The 22,631-nt window shown below is 39.3% G+C and overlaps 1 protein-coding gene across 1 annotated transcript in view; it reads right to left on the bottom strand.

Annotated features, from left to right (window-relative positions):
- Positions 1–688: 688 nt before the first annotated feature.
- MCU (mitochondrial calcium uniporter) overlaps positions 689–22,631 on the bottom strand; it is a 165,909-nt gene continuing 143,966 nt past the window's right edge. The window contains exons 4-8 of the mRNA XM_074232802.1: positions 21,073–21,177; positions 15,467–15,627; positions 13,967–14,170; positions 9,217–9,333; positions 689–5,515 (exon numbers count right to left, since the gene is read on the bottom strand). Of these exons, the coding sequence (XP_074088903.1) occupies positions 5,429–5,515; positions 9,217–9,333; positions 13,967–14,170; positions 15,467–15,627; positions 21,073–21,177 (674 nt within the window). The 3' untranslated portion in view covers positions 689–5,428. The remainder of the gene's footprint in view (positions 5,516–9,216; positions 9,334–13,966; positions 14,171–15,466; positions 15,628–21,072; positions 21,178–22,631) is intronic.

The raw sequence follows: 22,631 nt of genomic DNA, 5'->3' as shown, positions 1-22,631 counted from the left end.
AGGAGGCAGTTAGATCAGAATCACACAAGGTTCTGGGTCTTAAACTTAGGCCTTCAGATTCCAAATCCATTATTAATTCCTGCTTCCTCTTTGCTATGCTGAGATGAATCTTGCCCCATAAGAATTGACCATTTATTTAAGTGGATGTTTAGCTGTTCCATAGTTAGGAGAACCAGCAGGACCCAGAAAAAAGGACCGTAATCTAAGCCGTCATTGGAGGAAATCTGCAGGCAGCGCTAAAGATTTCGAGGGATTGAATGATAGCTGTATTTCAGTAGTTGAGCAATAACATGAAAAAAAGGATTAGGTCAGAGAAGATGGAATGCTGGACCTTTAGTTAGAAGTACTTGGGGTCAAAGGAGAAAGATTTAGACAGTAACAGCAATATCATGAGGATAAACCAGCACTGCAAACTTTCACTCTTTCTACAATTCCAAGGGACTCCCGATGAAACAAGAATGCACATTGAAACAAACGCATACTCTTTTTTTCCTTCTTTTTTGGACATGGCTGAAGTTGGAATTTGTTTTGATGACTCGACTTATTTATTATGGGTTCCCCTGCCCCTTCTCATTAGGTGGGGTAAAAAGAGAAGGAAAAGAGAGGATTTGGAACTGAAAATAAAATCTTAAAAAAATTAAAAAAGGAGAAATATTTGGGTTCAAATCTCATCTCCAGAGCTAGTTCTGCAGAGCACAGACAACTACCTTAGTGTCTTTAACCGAATTTTCCTCAACTGCAAACTGAGTCTATAACACCCCTACTTTGGTTACTACTTGGCCTCAGTGAGACAAAGCTCTCTACACATGCCAATTATTAAACTTGTTCTGGACTAGGCTGCCTTAGTTTGTGGCAAGTTTTCCCTTATTGGAAGTCTCTCCTACATGGATAGCATGACCACTTTTTGATAGATAAAATGTTTTGCAAACCTGAATGTACTGTGTGGATAAGCATCTCTTTTTATGATGATGCATGATAGATTCTTACACAGGTTGGGTTTGGATCAAGGGGCCCTTGGGGCTCCTTCTGTGATTTTATGGCTCTGGTGCAGCCTAAATTGGTGATTTCTATACATAAGAGGCCACCAGACTGTCCCATGTGTGCTTGTCAGGAGACAGAGGATGTGTACTCAAGATAAACACGGATTTGGTCTGGGGACTGATTGCTGAGAGTCAAGGACTTTCAACCTAGATAACTTGTTTCTGTAAACAAATAATGCCAGGATGTTAGGACTGAGACTCTGTGTTGAAGGGGAAGATAGGGAAGGGTCAGACACTCAGATATGGGGCTCAAAATACTTCATTAGGAGATTCTCCTAGGGGCAACTTTTTATACCACTTCTAGCCATTTCATTCTCCCCTTGCTTTCTCAGCACAAGTGATCAGCCATGTCTCCTTCCACAACTCTGCTTTATGGAAGCCCTAGCTTTTATCACAGCACCCCCTCTTCTACAAGTCCTTTCCTGAGATTCCTGGTTTTTAATTGTTCTGAGAAGTACCTTGTATTTACTTACAACTATACCTGGATCACAGCCTTCTTCTCCTCCCCAGTTCATTCCCTTTTTATTTATTTAAGGCAATAGGTTAAGTGACTTGCCCAAGGTCACACACCTAGGCAATTATTAAGTGTCTGAAGCCACATTTGAATTCAGGTACTCCTGACCCCAGGGCCAGTGCTCTATCCACTGCACCACCTAGCTGCTCCAGTTCATTCCCTTTTAATGGGTGACACTAATACACATAGATGTACCTCCATGTTCTCTATAATCTTCCAATTTCTCAGCTTCCAGAAGTTCCGTGTCCTATTCCTCCTTCACTCCCTTTCAACCACACAGTATTAGATCATACACTGAAATTCACCATTGTGGTCCAATTCTCTAATTAGAATTTCTAACATTCTTCTATCTGCCCATAACCTCCTTTTATTCTACCTTACCCCATCTAAACCTGTTCTCTACTTTTCTGGGGACCTTCAAATGCCTACCAATGAGTACTCCCAGATCATTACCTTAATCTGATTTGATTTTGCTTCCTCTCCAACCTACACCCATTAGTTTAGCTATTTCAGAGCCTGTGCTCTTAAATCCCACATGGTTTTTGTCCAATCTCTGTTCTTGACAAACCCATGCTCTCTGCCTTGGCTGCTTTGTCCACTACTCATGAGCTGCCAAAGGCAGAAAGAAGTCTCACAACTGTATATACAAATTTGGGATATCCAAACTCAACAGAAATCCCACCTGTCTAAGGTTGCCCTTTTATTTCTCCCTGGTCAACTCCTATCACTTTCTACAGAAGTTATTTCGAATTTCCTCTTCCCTCCTCTCTCAACTGAAGACCTTTCTCCTTACTTGTTTGAAAAAAATTGAGGTTTTTTTTTTGAAGTGAACTTACTCTTCTCTCATTCTCTCACAATTCTTTAATATCACTTCCCATTTTCTCCTCCAGTCTATGACAAAAGATGACCATCCTCCTGGCCAGCAGCAACCCTGTCTGATAGTTCTCAGTATCCTTTGCTTGTTCATCATCCAAACGATTAACACTAATCGTAGGTTTTCTTCTAGGATTTGCCCAGAACTATTTTCTTTGATGTTCTTGGTGACCTCATCAACTGTCTTGAGTTTAATGTTCATCTCTTTGCAGATGACTTCCCTATCCAGTCATCATAGTATCAGCTCTCATGGGTTTAACTATCATGTCTCTGTAGATGACTTCTGTATTCCTCCATCTATCTATTATCTATCCTTTTAAAAACAAATATGAGTATCATATTCAATCTCACATCATCAATTGTATGCTGAATATCTTAATGACCTCAAAGACCATCTTTCAAAATATTGAAAACTAAACTCATCATCTTTTCCCCTAAACTCTTCCCTCTTCTACCCTTCCAGTCTTCCAGGTTTGTAGGCTCAGCCTTATTGTGGATTTCATCTCACTTATCTCATCTCATGTGCTTGATCAGTAGCTACATATCAATGTTCCTACCTTTATAATATAGGTCTCTCCGGTCACACAGCTACTTACCCCCTTATGTCAAGTCCTAAACTATTCCAATGATTTTCTCCTAGCTGTAACTCAAACATCTCATCACCTGCTTTGGGGAAGCTGCAGATAGTCTATGAGGCCTTAAGAATAATGATTTCGTGACAGCGCATACTTGCCTAAATTTCTGAAACCCGTGGGATTAGGGTGATAAAGAGTCTGTTAAGAGTCATCCTCATAGCATGAGAGGTCATAGGCATGGATGAATTCTTTACAGGTGTTATGGGCAATCAATCAAGCTCTGGGTTTCTGGAAAACAGAGAATACTAGCTGTCAGTTCCGGGAGAATCTACATGATGTTTGCTCTTTTAGGCTGCCCAGGGACAAAATTTAACTTGAGAATATCTATTTAAAACTAATTTAGAAGGACAAAGCTCTCCATCTGGTAGAGGAAGATCAGACTCGATGTCCCCTCAAAGAAAATACATTTCTTTTGAAAGGATGAGACACTTCAATTCCAAAAAACTGAATAGATATTTATTGTTCCAGAAGGTACATTGCTCTTTTATACATATTTCATAAATGATACAGGATTTTACACATGTTTGTATTTTGCCATCTGTTTAAAGGACTTTTCTCCATATCCCTTTCCCTTCTTCCTTCCCCCACCCCCAAAAGGATTTGCCCACTGCACTTTGCTGCCTGCACACAAACAAGATAAAACTTTTTAAAAGTAATTCACACAACTTAACCCCCCCCAACAAAAATAAAATTTGAGGAAGGCAGAGAGAGTGGAAGAAAAGAAAGGCAAAGGGAACCAGAAAGGGCAAACATGCACCCATTCATTCCAACATGCCATCGTTGGAACATAAAAGAGGTTTGTGGCAGCAGTGGCGGGGGCAAGCCCACCAGCCCTGTGTCGCCATCTGCAAGGCACCTGGAGTCTGGGTCACATTGTCATCCTACTCCCCTTCTTGTTCACAACCAACACTCCCAGAGGAGAGAGAAGACAAAGAGGAGCCCCTTGCCAAAAGGAAAAACCAATCCCATGAGGGAAGACGGCCAATCAGCGGTGGGCTAAGCTCATATCCTCCTTTCCATCCTGTTCCTAGGCTTGTTGGAAACAGGATGTTAAGAGACATTGATTCCTGTGACACTTAGAATGCAGATATCGTATGGAAACAGGGTAGAAAATATATCTATATTTTTTTGAGGAGGGCACAGGATCTGGATAATTCTGTCTCTCAATTAAAAAATAGTGTGGAGAAAAGCTGTGTAGAGAAAATAGTAATATGTAAAGAACAGGCAAAAGGGGCTGGGGATCATGGAAATGTGTTCTCCACTTAGGATAAAAATCCAGCCCTTGGGCTCCACAGACCTCATTTCAAAGTCACTAAAGATGAGGGCTAATCAAAGTGGAGGTTGGTGTCTTTAAATAGTGGAGTCTCAGCCTTTAACAAAGCCTCCAGACGAGTGCCAACAGACAGCTTCACATGCTGTCTCATGAGCAGATGAACAGTAGTGTAATTATTCTGGTTCTGGAATTGCTACCCATCATGATTTTGAGCCAACTTTGTAAACCTTGTACCTTCCCAATTGGATAATCCAGGTGACCTCAGATGTGGATCAGGGAGGGAGGAGAGAAAATGGGGGGGGGAGGGAGGGGGTAGAAGAGAGAAAGGGAAAAGGGAGGGAGGGGTTGAGAGGGAAGGAAATCTTCCTCCCATTCAAGATTGATTATTAGAAAAACTCATGCAATGTTGCCATTGATTTCTTGTGTAGATCCAGAGCACTGCGATGTGTCAGAATTTATGAAGGTACAAGGGAATAATTCAAAGTGTCAATTATCAAACAGTCAGATACTTTCATTGCTTATTTGGATAAAACTGTTGAAATCTAACAAACAAGTATAGAGGAGTCAGCAAAAAGGGGGCACAAGGGAGACAAACTCCTGGTTCTCAATGGAAAAATCATTTTGCTGAAGCAAAAACTATGATGATGGCTCTGATTCTCAAACCGTTCATCACAGGGATTTGCTTTTCTGGTGCAGTTAATTTACTGATTTGTTTAAAAAAATAAAGAGAAGTCAAATAAAAAAAAATCAGAGCTGGATGGGGTGCTGGTGCATTGTTGTTCTGCTGCCCCTGCAAAGATACAGGCAGCACCCCCAGTATCACCCAATCTTTGACTCTCTCAACTATCTAATTACATCACTTTCATCCAGAAACTGAGTTGTTTGATTAAGACAATATTCACCAAGCCCTTTGAGACTTATATTCCACAATGCCTGATCTTTAGATTTTAACATTCCTTTTATCCAAGATCCTTTTTGTTTATTTATTAATTAAAGGTAAAAACCCTCCACCCCCACAAACCGCCTGGCTTTCACCTGCAATGCTTTAATTAAAAAGGCAAGAGTTATAAACAGGTATTCTTCCTGCCAGGGTTCAGAGTTCCTTTATTTTATCACCGATTTGTTGAACGGGCAGATGTATTTGCAATGGGTCTCTCAGCCTCTTAAGATCCAATTCTGCCTAAAATAGGAGGGGAAAAAAAAAGGTGAGGAAGATCAACTGCCGAAGTCCATGATGGCTTTATTGAAAAAAAGGAAAATCACAATGGAGTCACAAAGAGTTTCTTAGGAACAGAGAAAACTTCTGGTATAAGTAATGCTATTTGTTACCCAGAGGGTAAGATTAGAAATCCAACAATGGGCTATACAACATACAACTTTTCTGTTATGGACCCAAGAATTTAATTGCTTATTCACCAGCTGCATATATAATTCACAGACCCATTTCACTTAGCATGAGGTGATGAGTCAAAGACAAAAGGAATAATTGGAGAAGACTTGCTTTGTGAGAACAGAACAAAACAATAAGGTGATAAGTTTAAAATTTCTAATAAAAAGTCATAGACAAAAAGACTTGCTTACCAAATCCCAGAAGATAACTCCCTGAAGCTCAAGGTCAATTTAGACAAAAAAAAAGAAAAAAAATCCTGTTTTACATAAATGTGTAGGGAACTTAATTTACCCAGATGTGGTTGGTTGAAAATATACTTCAGGGCAACTAGGTGGCATAATGGATAGCGCACTGACCCTGAAGTCAACAGGACCTGAGTTCAAATCCAATCTCAGAAACATACTGTGTGACCCTGGGCAAGTCACTTAACCCCAATTGCCTCCAAAAGTCAAAATCAAATCAAAAATATACTTCAGTTCAAGAAGGTTTTTGAGAAAGTATGGATAATTTAGATAAGTTGGGTTCCAAATTTACACTAGATTTGTTTGGAGGACATATTTCACTTTGCAAGACTGCCATTATGGAGGGCAGTCATGCCCTTATACAACATATTCCTTGGTGCCACTGTTGGAACCATAATGCTGGGCCTGGTGAACCTTGGGTCTGGGTAGTTTTGTATATTAGTATTAGAATGCATCTTTTTGGTTCAATAACTTATCAACTGGCAAGATTTCTGGGTACTGTCTTGCTTCCTGGCCTTTGCTTCATGTTCTCTTGTTTCAGGCAGGGAATCAGTCATTTCCTTATAATAGAGTAAATTTAAAATAACAATATTAATTAAAGTAGTAGATGTAATCATTGGGGTAATAAGCTTATTTCTGAAAGTCTTTTTTCTTTGAGACCCTATACATTTTTTTGTGGATTTGAATACTTTGGCTCATGTACAAAAATAATTTCCAAAAAAATCTAATGTTGAGTGTCTGTAAATAGAAAGAATGACTTCTATTGTTCTTGACCTTCTTATATTAGATTTTTGCCTACTATTCCTATTTCACCCCTGCCCACTTGCCCCAGAGGAGAATCAGCAGCAGCAGGCCTGTTCCAGGCCTCCCTGTCACCCCTTTATCTCAGATGGGTGACTAGAGCTGTCCAGTCTGGCCCTTGACCATCAATAACAACCTGTGGAAACTGGGAGTTTGAATTTTCATCTCACACCTTCCACTTCTCATCTGACTAACAATTTCCCACCACCTGTTTCCCTATCTGTATTATCAATCACTGCCCACATTAGAAAAAAACTATCCCCAACCTTCTGTTCTCTCATTCCCATTTCTGTTCCACCCTATCCCACCCATAATTCTCACCCTTTCATTGTGACCTCCAGAACTCTTATTCCACAGCAAACAATTTTCCCTTTGACTTGGGCCTCCTCTCTCCCTGCCAACACGACACCCACCCAACACACAAAGTTGACCTAGAAGGGGAGCTGACATATCCTTGCTTGCCAGTGACACGGCCATTCTCTCCCTTCACTATTATTCCTCAGCAGCTTCTCCTTTGAAGTTCAGAGTATTGCTATTTTCCACCCAATCTGTAGAATGACAGTTCTCCTACACCATTCTTCTCGTCATTTTCTTTCTTTGCTCAAGGAGTTCAGATGCCTTACCATCTTCCTTACCTCAATGGCTATCTTCAAGCTAAGGACTTCAACATCCATTGATATATCCTCAAACACCATAACCTCTTAATTCCTCAGTCTCTTTAAATTCTGTGACTTCCTCCTTCACTCCACTTTGTCACAGTGGAGCTCACCATTATCTGGAGAGGTTTTAATTCCCTAACTAAAACTTTGACATTTCTCTACCCTATCATCTATCATTCTCTCTCTCTCCCTATACTTCACCCTTTCTGAACCCATTTTTTACCCTACTCCTAGATATTTTCTCAGGTCATTACCTCTTTCCTAGTCTTACTTCCCTCCCTCTCCAATCATGACCCTAATCAAAGTTTTATTTCCACCCCTTTTCCTACGGAGCTTGGACTGTTCCTACTTAGGCTGAAGATGGTTGGAAGAGACTTACAACTGTGCTGGCTGGGACCATTACAATGACTCACATACTTTTTTTTTATTTATTTAAAGCAAAGGGGTTAGGTGGCTTGCCTAAGGTCAAACAGCTTGGCAATTATCAAGTGTCTGAGACTGGATTTGAACTCAGGTCCTCTTGACTCCAAGGCTGGTGCTCTATCCACCGTGCCACCTAGCTACCCCACACCACCTAATTTTATCTGCACCCTCAATACATACTATAATACTTTAATTTCTCCCTAATTGGTTCTCTCTCTCATTTCTCACCAAAGTTTTTCTTTCTTAAGTATCCACACCTCCCCACTCTCTCAGCTGAGAACCTCACTTTTTTTTATTTCACTGGGGAAAAAAAATGAGGCCATTCAACATTGAGAACCCTTTTCTCTCCTTAACTTCTCTCAAAAGCCCTTGATACCAGATGCTCTCCAAGAGGCAGACCTCGTCTCTGCCAAAGACAACACTTGTGTGCTGTTGAGTCCAACCCACTCTGGTCTTCTCTAACAGACTGCATCCTTGATCACTTGAATCTTCCACTTCTCCCTTATCGGTCCCTTGTTTGCTTTCAAACACACTCAAGGCTCCTTTGTGCTTAAAAAAACCTTCACTAAACCTTGTCCTCCCCTGAAGTTACTATCTTATGTTTTTCATCCCTTTCTCAGCCAAACTTCTTGAAAAAGCTGTTTACACATCCCCTTCTCATGCTTTTAACCCTTTGTAATCTGACTTCCAACTTTATACTCAACTGAAACTGCTCTCTCCAAAGCTTATCAATGGTCTCTTAAAGTCAAATGTATTGGATCTCTATTGCAGTCCTCATCTTCCTTGATCTATAGGCTTCCTTTGGCACTGCTGATCAGCTTCCTCTTTGGGACTTTTTTTTGGTCACTACTCATTCCTAGGACTCTCATGTAACTATCCCTTAAGTCTCCTCTATTGGTTCAACATCTAGGTTATACTCCCTAACTGTGGACTTCCCCCAAGGCTCTGCCATAGACCCTTCACTCTTGGAGACCACATCAGTTCTCCACAGGTCTATGCATCCAACCCCTGAGCTTTAGCACCTTGCTACCCCATGGCCTAGAACACCAGCCCCCCCCCCCCAATTTCCAACCTCCTTATTCCCATCAAAGGCACCACTGTTCTTGTAAGGACAGCTAAATCCTTGTTATGTCTCCTGATATAATGGATGTTCCTGGACAATGGGGAATTATTTCATCTAGAATATTTAAATCCCTAGAGCACAAAATTATGAATAGGGACTTAATACAAGCTTATTTATGGATCATAGGAAAGATGCTTCTTTTAGAACTTTCTCTGCTTTCTGGTGGTTAGGGAGAACACTGATTATTGAGTAGAGGTTAGGTTAGCATGCATTCACTTTTATTTTGGCAAAACTTTCTGTTACCTGAGCAATTGCATCCTTGAGTCGATTGTATTTCTCTAGATCAAAACGCGTCTTTTTGGCTCCTTTATGGAAAAATAATAGGTATTGTCTGTCTCTGGCCTCTGGGTAAACATATTCCTATAAAAACAGAAGGAATTGCATTATTAACACCCAGCTAAGTCTCATACAAAGTAAGCACTTCATAAGTGTTTAACTTATTTGATTTTCACATATATTTATATATATGAAAATTTTCTAATTTATTATTTTTATATACATATATATATAATTTGTATAAATATGTATGCATACACCTAGTACACAAAACTTTATAGGTTCTAAATATTTATTAATATGAGAGAATACTGGGTGAGTTGCTGGAGAAGGTATAATAGTAACATTAGTAGGACAGCACTATTTTAGGTCTGGATCCAGATTCATAAACTTCAATCTAGCCTGAAAGGTCTCTCCCCCCATTCCCTACTATTCTATCAACCTCATGCCCTAGATCTGGGTTCTTAGCAAAAACAGGAAATGGTGGGAGACCCTGAAGATGCTAACCCACACAAGACTGAATTCTTTTACTATTTAGATAGATTCTAGTTTTCTTTAGTCAGCCTCATTTCTGTGTTATAAGGATGACCTGTTATTAAAGATTTACTGAAGATCATTTCTCATAGTGTGTGATGATCTCTTTAGTTTTATGGTTTCAAGGAACTTGTCACAAAACCTCTTTAGAAGCACACAGATGTGGGATATGCTGGAGACTCATGGAATGTGCCAATTTAGAAATGAACTGACATTCTTCATGGGTATCATTCAATGCAAGTTGGATTGAAATGTTGTATACATGGATAAGAAACATTCTAAAATAATTAGTATTTTCTTTGGAAACCAGAAATGCAGACTATGCACACCTGTTTTTCCCAGGTGATGATGGCAAATATTTCTGTACTATGGATACTGTTTTGTAATTTGCCACATGAGGGCAGTAAAGTTATTATTTCAGTACTACATACAGAGAAAAAAGTGTTTAGAATTATCCATTACACAGGGATTTTGGAGCTAGAAAAGTCCTTAGTTCATTCCCTATAAAAATGAAAAAGTGAGGACCAGAGAAATGAACTTGCCCAGGTCACAAAAAGGAGATTGGAAATTCTAAAATTTGAGAAGGAGCACATTTGACAAAATCCATTTAATACATGGATTCATTTGCAGGACAAGGAAGTAGATAGGGTGTTTAAATATTTACTTCTCTTTAAGAGCAATTATTTCTTTCACATGCCTTTATATTTTAATCAAAGGATTATGGACTTTGATAAGAAAAGTGAGGTTGGTAGACATATTAACTATGTATAATATAAATATTTTACAGGCTGGTAGGCAAATAAAAGGAAATTTCATTTCTAGTTGATTCTTAAATGTCTTCCTTAGGTGACCCCTACTATGTACAGTGAGCACAGATAAACTATAAGGGAAGGGTCTGGATGTTTTTGAGTAGGATTTCCTGATTATGAATTTGGTGAACCAGGTGGGAACACCTGTTGCATGTAAAGGGTGCGGCAAGAGGAGCATTTAGTCATTAGAGACTAGTTTTTGGTTGAAAGTGTTTGTTGTTATTCAGGCATTTTTCAGTCATGTCTGAGTCTTCCTGACCCCACTTGGGTTTTGGAGGAGTTTTCTTGGTAAAGACACTGAAGTGGTTTGTCATTTCCCCCTCCAATCCATTTTACAGATGAGGAATCTGAGGCAAACAGGGTGAAGTGACTTGCCCAGGGTCACATAGTTGGTAAATATTGGAAGCCAGATTTGAATTCTGGAAGATGAGTCTTCTTGCTTCCAGGTCTGGTGCTGTCCACTTCATGGTGTCTCCTAGCTGCCCAGGCAGCATTAGGGAGGGCATTAGGCAGAAGTTGTACTTTGTTTATTCATTCATTCATTCGTGCCCTAGACATGTGGGTGACTCCTGTGCTCAACACAAGCCAGACATAGCTTGTCTTTGCTTCCAGAAAAAAACATGTCCATCAAGAACTCTAAGGCAAAAGGGAATTAGTGCACCACCCTCTCTTTCTTCAGGGGAGGGCAGCTTGGAAGGAAGGGGCAGCAGAAGAGGCTGCATAGAGGAAGGATGGGCAGGATCGTGACCAGGAGAGTGTTGGAGTGGAGAGCTGTCAGATGACAGGAGCAAGGGGAGAGGGCAAAGTTAGGAAACAGTAAACTGGATCCAGTGTGGCTGGTGGAGGGGCTGGAAAGAGGCTTGAAGTCAGACTATGAAAGACCTTTTGCGTCAGGGGAAGGAATCTGAATGTGGAGGACAGAGTGACATCACCATGGGATGGCTCAGGACTGAAGGAAGGAGGATTGTTTCAGAACTATCCTAGGGTGGCAGACATGGGTGACCAGGAGGACGCCAGGGATCTGAACAGAAAAAGGTGAAGGGTGAGGGCCAGATCATCCCTTTGGGGCCAGAAGCCTCCGGATCTACTCAAGGTCAAAGAATTGCTTCCAGAGCTAGAAGGCAGCCTGCATTCAAGATAGAATTCTACCTCTGCTCTGCTGCAGGTTCTCAACTGCCAAACTTAGGGATGATATTATTCACTTATATTCACTTGAGGATGAGAGTCCAACATGCCAGGTCTACCTGAGCTGTCAGTAAAAGGCATGTCGACCAAGGATCAAAAACAGCATTTGCATCTCTACCATTCAACAGGATACTACCTTAGTTTGTAGTTAGTAGACAGTAAGCTTCTAGAGGACAGGAAACATCGGCTTCTAATATTCCCCAGGGTCAAGCACAAAGTAGACACTTAATAAATATTTTGTGGATGAATGAGAAAATGTATATTTATGTTTCATCAGCTCAGTTAGATCAGAAGCTCTTGGAGGGCAGGGATAGGACCTCGCTTATGTTCACAGCTCTCCCAGCAGCTGCTCTTGCTCAAGGTATGCAACATATATTGTGAGGTGATTGCTCCCAAGTCCACATGAGCAAAAGGGTGACCCTCTTAATTATTATCATTTGCAACATCAACTGTGGGAAGATTTACTAAAAGATGCTAAAATATGATATCTGAGAAACATGGTGCTGTATTATTAGATGACAATATTGAGGAAGAAGAATCAGCCATTTTTAGAGGTCATTTATGATAGTAAGAATTCCCCCCATTTTGCTGATGAGAAAACTTGGGGTCACTACTCTCTCAAAAGCATCTACATAAAAATGTAAGGTTGGTCCCCTACTTCCCACTGTCTTTAATAGAAATGTCTAGGGAAAACAGAGATTTATTTTATTTGATCTTATACTGAAAACACCATTTCAAACCTTCCCTTCTCTGCTCAAGCCTCTCATGGCATCTCCTATCCCATCTCATCTAAGAACATCAACTCATCTGTTCAGTTATTTTCAGTCAAATCTGACTCTCTGTGATCCCTTCTGGGGATTTCTCAGAAAAGATACTAGAGTGGTTTTCCCATTTCTTTCTCTAGCTCACTTGACAGAGGAGAAAACGGAGGCAAACAGATTGAAGCGACTTGCCTAGGGTCACATAGGTGGTAAGTGTCTGAGGCTGGACCTGAACTCAGGTTCTCCTGACTCCACTTTGCCATCTAGCAACCCTCAACTCATACTTTGTGGGAAAAACTGTGGTCACCATCCTCTCCCTTCCTCAGCTTACGTTCCTCTGACATCATTCCCCACAATCTTTTCTTGATCTTTGCACTCTGATGGAGAGGCAACCCTTTTCCTTGTTACCTGTACCCATGATCGACTCCCCTCCCATCGTCTGCAGCAGACTGTCCTCACCATCATCTCTGTTCTTTCAGTGATCTGTCACCTCTCCCTTTCTGCTGCCTACAAAAATATCATCATGTCTCTCCTGTCCTCAAAAAACACTTGCTGGATTCTGAGGACGCTTTCCTCTTCACTTCCATTTTCATAGTTCCTGATCATCTCCAGACTCAAGACTTGACGTCCTCCATTTGGCAATCCAGGCTCTTCACAGCTCTTCCAGCTTCCCTGTGGCTCCTCTGCAATGACACTTCATCTCTCCTTACTGGATATCATGCTTCCCTCCAATGCTGCCTCTTCTCTTCCTCGCTTCCTCCAAGGCTAGATCAGCCCAAACCCCATTCTGCAAGAAGGTTTTCCCAGTCCCTCCTTGACCTTTCTGGTAATCATTCTAGATGAATGATTACCTGTACATGGCTTTTATGTACCTATTTGTTTGCCAACTGTCACCCCTGGTGGCAGGTAAGCTCCTTGGAAGGAAGGTAAGGCTGTTTCTTCCTTTCTTTCCTTGTACCCTCAAGACTTTGTAAAGTGTGTTACACAGGGCAAGCTCTAATGAAATGCCTGCTGACTGATAGAAGAATTAAATAATGCTGAATTCTTCCTGTTCTTAGAGTAGAATTGTGGTATTTCCTAAGCCATTCAAAAAGCTAAATTTCTTAGGCCATTAGCAAAAAAGCCAAATGGAGGAGGTCCCTATACCCAGAGATTTGAGCTCTAGAACTCTATCCCCTTTCCCCAAGGAGCATGGTTATTACCGACACTCCATACCACATCCATTAGTTAGATCAGCATTCAGAGAACCTGGGTGACCCCCAAAGTGATGATGGTCCAGGACTTTCTGATCTGGCTAGCCATGCACAGTAGGGGAAAGTTTATGAACAGCAAGAGGCTCCTAGATGAAAGTGCTTTCTAACACTACCCTTGGGAGGACCAAAGTTTCCAACCTGAAACCTTTCATGAGTGCATGCTTGGGAGTCTCACCTGGCGTGTCATTACGAAGTATGCATATGTGGCCATGGCACTTCCATATGTAATGAAGTAGGTAACTGGCTCCATGATGTCCCAAGAGTACTCCCACCAGGTTAGCCGGGCCAGAATGCCAAACTGTGTCGCCATATAGGCCAGCCCACCCCATAGCACCAAGGTGGTCCTCTTCTCTGCTTTCCTGCTGATCTCAATTCGAACCTGTAGCATACAAACAGTTAAATAGCATTTTGGGGAAGTGTTTTTGCAAAGCAATGGGGTTAAGTGACTTCCCCAAGGTCACACAACTAAGTGTCTGAGGCTGGATTTGAACCCAGGTCCTCCCTACTCTGGTGCTCTATTCACTGCACCACCAGTTAAATAGCATTTTGATAAAGAATCAAATTATTCTTCCAAGTGAAACCTGCTCTATGATCACCCAGGTGACTAGATTCTTGATCAGGGCACAAGTCACTCTCAATTCTTTTTTTTTTTTAAGGTTTTTGCAAGGCAAATGGGGTTAAGTGGCTTGCCCAAGACCACACAGCTACGTAATTATTAAGTGTCTGAGACCGGATTTGAACCCAGGTACTCCTGATTCCAGGGCCGGTGCTTTATCCACTACACCACCTAGCTGCCCCCCCCCCCACTCTCAATTCTAGTAACCATAGTCTGTATTTCAGTATTGTGTTTACAGTTCTTCCTGGGTGTCATCACACCTTAAAAATTGGGAGTAACCAGTATCATTTTGTTAGTCCAGTTGTTGTGTTTTATGTTTTATTCCTAAAAAGCTATAGGGCAGAGCTTCTGGGATCCCTCTTCAGCTCTCTATAAAGTGTTCTAGCAACATGTTATTTTTGTTAGTAAAGGAATTAAGCTAGAATTACTCAGACTGGTCATTTGTTCAGGCTGCAAGTTACTTTAAAGACCCTTTTAAATATTAAGAGGCTGCAGCTCTCCAACCCTTAAAGGGACACACTAAAGATTGTTCTGTGTTATAAAAAGCATTTTGTTGTTAGAAAATTCCCTTTTAAATTTCTCATCTCTTGACATTTCTATGACCACAAAATTCTTAGTGTAGAGTACTTGGGAAAGTGTCTATCATAAACACAGATAAATTGGCTAAAGTTAGAGGATCAGAGATTTGGACAATGATGTGACCAGGCAGGGTCCCCTGAGGTAGGATCTGAACTGACACCAAGCCCACTGCCCTATGTGCAGTTACCTCTCCCAAAACAAAACAAAACAAAACACAACAAAACAAAACAACAAAACTCCCACTCCTTTGCAGAGTTCTTCTTCCTCGGCTTTTTTCCAGCCCTAAATTAAGAGTGATCTAGCCAGACTCATTCTGTTGAGCTTTTATCATCAGTTCTCAGTTCCCTTGCCAGCCTTCCCTAGGCTTTAGATATCTTGACCACTGCCCTAGAGGAGTCCACGTCGGGGAGGAGCTGACAACAACATTCCACTGTTGGAAGGCATACGTTCATAAAAGATGGGCAGCATTGGGACATTCACCTTTTCCAGGGGAGCGAGCTGCTCCTTGAGAGCTTCTAATCTTTCTACAAGTTCCTTTTCTTTACTCAGCTGGTGCTGTTCGATGCACAGTGTGGTGTAGAGCTGCTGCACCAACGTCTTCACATCATTCAGCGTGGCTGCATTTTCATGGCCTAGGAGGTCTGAAAGCAAGGGGTGGAATGTTTCTGAGTACATCTTCACCTAAAATGGGCTATTTCTCCCCCCACCAAAAAAATTAAATTAAATTAAAATGGTTATTTCTGCATCTCTAGGGTAGGGATTAGAAAGAAGTAGGTTCATAGTACAACACCAGCTTTTCATCTTAAAATTCACTGTGTCAAACAAAGAAATGGACAGCTCTGACTGGGTGTACATTTTCTGTTAGGTTCCAGCAGATGAATTCACAATTGAGTATTTCAAAGTTTTTGGCAGTAATATCTGCTGTAGGTATGCTCAGCAGTCAAATGAGTCCCAGTTAAACTGTTTACTAAAAATAATGTGAACAATAATAAGCCTTCTCAGAACAATACATTTTTTTTTATTCCTCAATAACACTCAGGTCCTTTGTGTGGACCTTCTGAGAGGAAATTATGTAAAGGGATTGGGTTTGGGTACCTATAAAATATTAAAAGAACCAGAAGAAGGCCTTGAGCACGTTGGGTGCTTCTACAGAGAATTTAGAGAAAGACATGAATATGAATCTGATAGAAAGCATGGCTGGGGTGCAAGTCCTAGTGCCATATGGAATATGATATAGAACCAACAAATTCATGGACCTATTAAATAAGTTAAAATCCAACAATATGTGTGCATCAGTCTGGCCAAGGTTCAGACTGACCACTGGAGCAGCAAATTTTTTAGCCATTGTCTAAGATATAGGTAAAGAGACTGAAATCTGTTTTGATTGAGGGATAAACCTCTGATGCAACTGCAAATCCATAAGGTGTTGAAGGGTGTACTATTAACAAAACAATAGCAGAAGTTATTATGTACTTTCCACAAGTGTTCTAACTGTCCACTGTCTTCCAGTAAAACTGGCCTTCATTCTATTGGACCCTGTGCTTCAACTCTCAGGAATCCTATCTTCCTATGGAGTTTTACTTCAAGGAGAGAGAGAGAGAGAGAGAGAGAGAGAGAGAGAGAGTGTGTGTGTGTGTGTGTGTATTTCTAAGCCAGGACCTGATACTTCCTTAAGCTGGTCAGATCTTTTCCCAGCCACTTTTTCTGTGGCTTATCCCCTCCTCTACAAATTCTGTCTACAGAGCATCCACCCAAAGACCTGCCCAGGCCCCTACTTCTTGTGATGTGCAGTAGACACCAAGGGAGCTAGGGAGTTGTCTGTGATTCCTGCTCTTTATGCATGGTCAGCCTCTCTCTTTCTGTAGTGAGACAACCCTCTTCCATCCCTTCCTTTGGCCTCCTGCTGACTTTTCACAGCTAGTTCTCATGCCAGCCATGTACATCTCTGTTTCCCTTTGGGTGATCTACAACTTTAATCCTTATGCAACTGTATGACTTACAGCCACAGATCACCCACTATCCAAAGACTACTGATGCTTAAAAAAACGGACCTCTCTTACAAGGAGAACCTTGAGTTTATTAAAAGCAAAACATAATTTCCCCAAAGTAAAATGACTCATCTTTCTTCTGCTCAGTTCTAATCCCAGTTCATTGTCTAACCAAAGCATATGAGATGATGGAGCAGCTCTGAGGCTGCCCATCCAACTGCATGTTTAATCTGAATAGAATGGTTTTGTGTGGTTTTTTCCCCCTGTGTGGATAATTAGGCAGAATCTTCAGAATCTTTTGGGATCTTATTTAGAGACTATATAGTGGCCCAGGACTTAAAGATATAAGCACAATGTCATCTGCAACTAGGAATATCTGGAGGGTCTTATCAGACGGGAACTGTTTTTTTCATTTGGGTTCTGTGCTGGATTCTCCCAATAAAAGCTGTGAACACCTTTAGCAAACACACATCTCCTAATGTAATGTCTTTCTTGACATTAATCAGCAGATCCAAACAAAATTATTTTGTTGTTTCATCTTTCAAGCAATCCTGTATAGCACATGCATGGGAGACACTTTGTTGGAGAAGTCTTTAAGCCTGCATTTTGCACTACAGAATCAAATTCTTGTTTTTAAAAAAAATCAACAAGCAAGAAGTATAATATAATCTTGTAATTGCTATACTTTTCATTAAATTTTGGAATTGAAAATGTGATATACTGAGAAGATTTCAAAGTCTCTAGTATTTTGTCCTAAGAAGTCATAGAGAGGCTGAAGAATCAGTGCTCTGAACGTTTAGGAGGTTGTTATCCTAGGAGAGGGAGGTCAATTGAGGTACCTAGGTGATATAGATTGAGAACAAGCATCCAACCAAAGCAGAACAGAGGGCAGAATGCCTCATTTTAGGAATTAAAGTTATATAGATTAGCATGGCTACCAATACAGTCATAAATGATTCTAACATCCAGAGATACACAAAAATCCAATTTGGAAGAAGAAAAAACTCTACAGCAACTGCCAGTAGAGACTTAAAGAGGAAAAAATGGATTTTCCACAAGAACTGCATGAATACATGGGAGAAATGAAGCAAGAGACTTAAAAATGAAAGAAAAGTTCTGGAAGAAAGAATTGGGAAGAAAATGAATGGCTTAGAAGTGAAAGTGCTAAATCTTACCCAAATAATGAATTCCCTAAAAGCTGGAATAGAGTAAAAAGAAATCAATGATTCCATGAATAGCAAAAAAAAAAAAATGACTGCTATAAATGAGAGGAGAACTTGGACTACAGCATTCCAAAAGACAAAGAATATGGCATCACAATGAAGAATACTTTGTCTATAAAGCTGAGCAGAGAAAAATGAACCTTTAAGGGAATAGAAGACTTTTGAAGCACTCCAGATGAAAAAACCAGGATTGAGTAAGAACTTTAAAATGCAAACATTACACTCCAGAGAAACCTGGAAGTTTCTTTAAGGCATTAGAAGAGCTAACACAGTGATGAAGGACAAATGTTCTAATGAGGGAAAAGAAACAAATTACTCTTTGGAATCTTAATGTCTTCAAAGGGCAAGAGGAAGTGGACAAAAGAGGAAGATGGAAGTGCAACTTGTTATTCCTCATAATTGACATCCATGAGAAGAGTATGCAAAGCTTGGAAGAAGTGTGGTGTTTGGATCACCAAATTTCATTTTTACTTGAAATGGATAGAGGATAGAGGATTGAACATATACACACATACTCACACACACACACACACACACACAGGGAAATTATGATATTCAGATACATGAAATCCATCAAAAAAAAGATAAGGACAGGAAAAAAATAAAATGCAGACTACTGTTGGAGGGAGAATAAATAAATAGTAGAGACTTGAAAATTAAGGAGTGCAAATCACTTAGCAATGTCTGAACAAGGGTGCCATGTGAAGGAATAGAATATTTATGAATCATGAAAAAGATGTTTTCAGAGAATAATGGGAAATATGGACTGGGAATATGGACAAGGGAAATAGAGTGAACCAGAACTAGAATAGGGTAAACCATAACAACAATCTCAAAAGAAAAATAAGTTTGAAAGACTTAAGAATTCTAATCAATGAAATGACCAGTCTTGTATCCCAAGGACCTATGATGAATCATGTTGTGCTTTGCATTTTTTTGTGGTCCTTCTTCTAGTCCAATTCTTAAATACCTAAAGGATATATTCATTCATTGGAATGCAATATACTTGCTTTTCTCCCCATTGTTTTATTTTATAATCATTCATCATTTTCCTCCCCAAAATTTCACAAATGAATTCATATTCTAAGTTGAAACTGTCCTTAGCTGATCTTTCTTGACCAGGAGATCAAGTATTTGGTGCTGAAGACAGTTTCTAGCTCCTATGAACTCTTCTCTGTGGCAACTGCCTTATAGGGATTAAACTTCCTTAGGAAACAGTGATGGACTGGAGGTGGTGGCAGAGTGTTTACTCTATTTTCCATTTATCTGCTTCAATAACTTGTTTAAATAGATAAGTGAGGGACTAGGTGGGTATAAGAATGTTGCATATAATATCTGACTTGGATGATGAATTGGCTAGCTTTGTTGATCTGATTTGCTTTATTCTTTGTTAAAAAGGAGGATTCTCTGGGAGGGATTTGTAGGTAATGTATAAACAAAATGTAGTAAAACAATTTTAAAAATAAATCTGGGACTGATTTGATTGAACATCCTATCATTTTATTTTTATTCTTTTAAATTTCATTTTAATTTTTGTATTTACAAATCTGTATAAGCAACTTATTAAATGACTTTACTTTTGTAATCAGTAGATTTTTTTTACTGTTTATGATATAATAGATTTTATTCCTTCTTGATATTATTTGGTCCTTGGCATACTGGCATTTTATGACTCTTTTCTAAGAAATTATGCATGATATATATGTAATGCAATGTGGTCCATTGGATTCAAAAACATGAGATCTGGCTTCAGAGAAAGGAAGTGCTATGTTCAACTCCAACTCAGTGGTGTAGTGGATAGAGTTCTGGGTCTGGAGTGAGGAATACCTGAATTCTAATAGGGTGAAGAAGTTGGTGTCAGATGATGTCAGAGAGTGGCAAAATGAGAAGGGGGGGCACTTAGCAAGTTGCTTCAATTATTTGGTAAAGTATAAAGAGATATCCTCAGCTAGGGGAAGATGGAAAATATATGCTATAGTAGGCACGGGAAGATATGGAAAAGCTGCTGGGGTGAAAAGGAAAGAAAATCAATTGAAGGAGTAAGTAAGATTGCCTTGCTACCATGAGAACAGCTGAATTTCAATATTATGACTTCCTCTAGCTCCATTCAGTAGCATGTAAATTAAATGGAAGTGAAGACAGTAGATTATAGTAACAAAGAAATGAGATTTGGTAAGGCATGAATGGCAATAGGAGAAGCAGGAAAGAGATTCAAGAATAGGGAATATAGCACAGAGTTGAAATATTTTTCTTCATTATTTAGAAAGTTTCTATGCTCTAGAATGATGTCAGTTTTTAATATAGGTGTCATACACAGCTGATAAATATATATAATTCTTTTCTATTTTCATTCAATCATTTCCAAGCATCTATCTTAGTTAACTTTCTAATGTTATAATCAGATACTTATACCTTCTCTCTTTTTATATTTTTTGTAAGATTTGCCTAGGGATAAGGCAGGGGCACACCACTGTAAGAAAACCAGAAAGTAATGGAACATATAAAGTCATTTAGGAAGATTTTCATCTAAGGTGTTTAAGAAGTACTGGAATGTAATGAGTCTTAGGTTATCTGGGATATTCACTTGTGCAAGACAGCTCATCCAGAATAAATGATAAATGAATGAAATGTGTTACTGTATTTAGGTGTTGGCTAAATAAGTATAAACTGATATAAACTTCAGAACGAGCATCCTACTAGGAACAGGGATGACACAAATTCTCAAAATGAATTACATTCTAAAATCAGGTAAAAATTACTCAATTTTTAAAATAGTCTGTTTCTTAAGGTTTTCCATGAAACTTCCTTATATGAAATAATATTTTCAAAAATACCTCTCCCATATGTTCCCCAATCCTACAAAAGAGCTATTTACTTCTCTTTGGTGGATGAACATTATATGACGTATCATTAATGACCAGTTTGAAGTCATCAAGGAGCAAGAGGTCTATCCCTGTTGAGGAGGAGATACGAACACCATCTGTAAGAAATTAAAATAAAACTAGTTGCACAGAGATCTTCCAAATCAAGTTAGGCATAAGGCTCAATTATTTTAATTGTAAAAATGACTTTACCCCATTCTGAATTTCATAAATACTAATGCCTATTACCTCTTGCCAACAGGCAGCACTATTTATTCAAGTACAAAGTATTTATAGTTCTTATATCATAATAAATGTAAAGATGAAGACAATGGAAAACTGAAGAGTTGCATTATACACTGCCCACAGTATGCACTTAATGTTTGTTGAAATGATTTAAAGATCAAACAGAGAAGTGAAGTAAGAAAAAATAAACAAAAACAAAACCTGGCCCCTCTGCTGAATTCACTTGGTTTTAATTTGGAAGAACATCAGGGGCTATATATATATATGTCCTTGTGGTCCAAGGGTAATAAGATTACTGGCCAGCATAAGGCTCAGAATATAGGAGTAAAAATCCATATAGATTTTCCATTTTCTTGAATGTTTATGATGGAGGTTATTTGCACAGAAGACCTTTATATATTAATCACTTGTACACTTATGAATCATCATGAATATTAATTATTCTGTAAAGGTTCAGGCTGGATCTAATGGAATAACCCAAATTGCCTCATTATTCTTAATACATTGAAGTGAGGGTAGTGCTTTAAAAAGAAAATTTGTAGTTCTGATGGTTACTTTTTTTCTCAAGATGTTTAAAGCTATTTTATTTTATTTTTGATTTTTTGATTTTTTTTGCAAGGCAATGGTGTTAAGTAACTTGCCCAAGGTCACACAGCTAGGTAATTATTAAGTGTCTGAATCTGCATTTGAACTCAGGTCTCCTGACTCCAGGGCCAGTGCTCTATGCACTGCACCATCTAGCTGCCCTGTTTAAGGCTATTTTAAAATTAATTACATTTTTAAAAATCCATGCCTAAAAGTTTTATGTCTTTTATGAATTTTTCTTTTAAATTTTTAAAAAATTCTTAATTTAGATACAAAAAAAGAGAAAATACTCCTATATGTGAAATATAACAGAAAGATAGTTATCAATCAATCAATATTTATTGAGCCTTCTATGTTCCTGCCCCTAAGGGCTGGGTGATACAAAAAGAGAAGCTTACAATTTAATGGGGGAAACAGTTCATCCAGAATACACAAAGCAAACTATACACTGGAGAAATGGGAAATAATTAATCCAAAGAAGGTACTAAAATTAAGAGGGATTGGGGAAGACTTCCAGTAAAGATAGAATTTTACTTGATCTCAAAGGAAACCAGAGAAGTCAGTCATGGGGGCAAAGGAGGAAGAGCTTTCCAGGTATGGAGGACAGCCAGAGAGATTGCCCAGAACTGAGAGATAGATTATCCAGGAGTTCAGGGTCATTGGGTCAAAGAGTACATGTTGAGGCCAATGTCTACAATGCATTGCTTGATTTGTTTAAAAATATATATTATATATATGTATA

The sequence above is a fragment of the Macrotis lagotis genome, chromosome 4, assembly GCF_037893015.1.
Source record: "Macrotis lagotis isolate mMagLag1 chromosome 4, bilby.v1.9.chrom.fasta, whole genome shotgun sequence".
NCBI lineage: Eukaryota > Metazoa > Chordata > Mammalia > Peramelemorphia > Peramelidae > Macrotis > Macrotis lagotis.
Note: the sequence above shows the minus strand (reverse complement) of the source record. Positions and strands in the feature narration are given on the sequence as shown.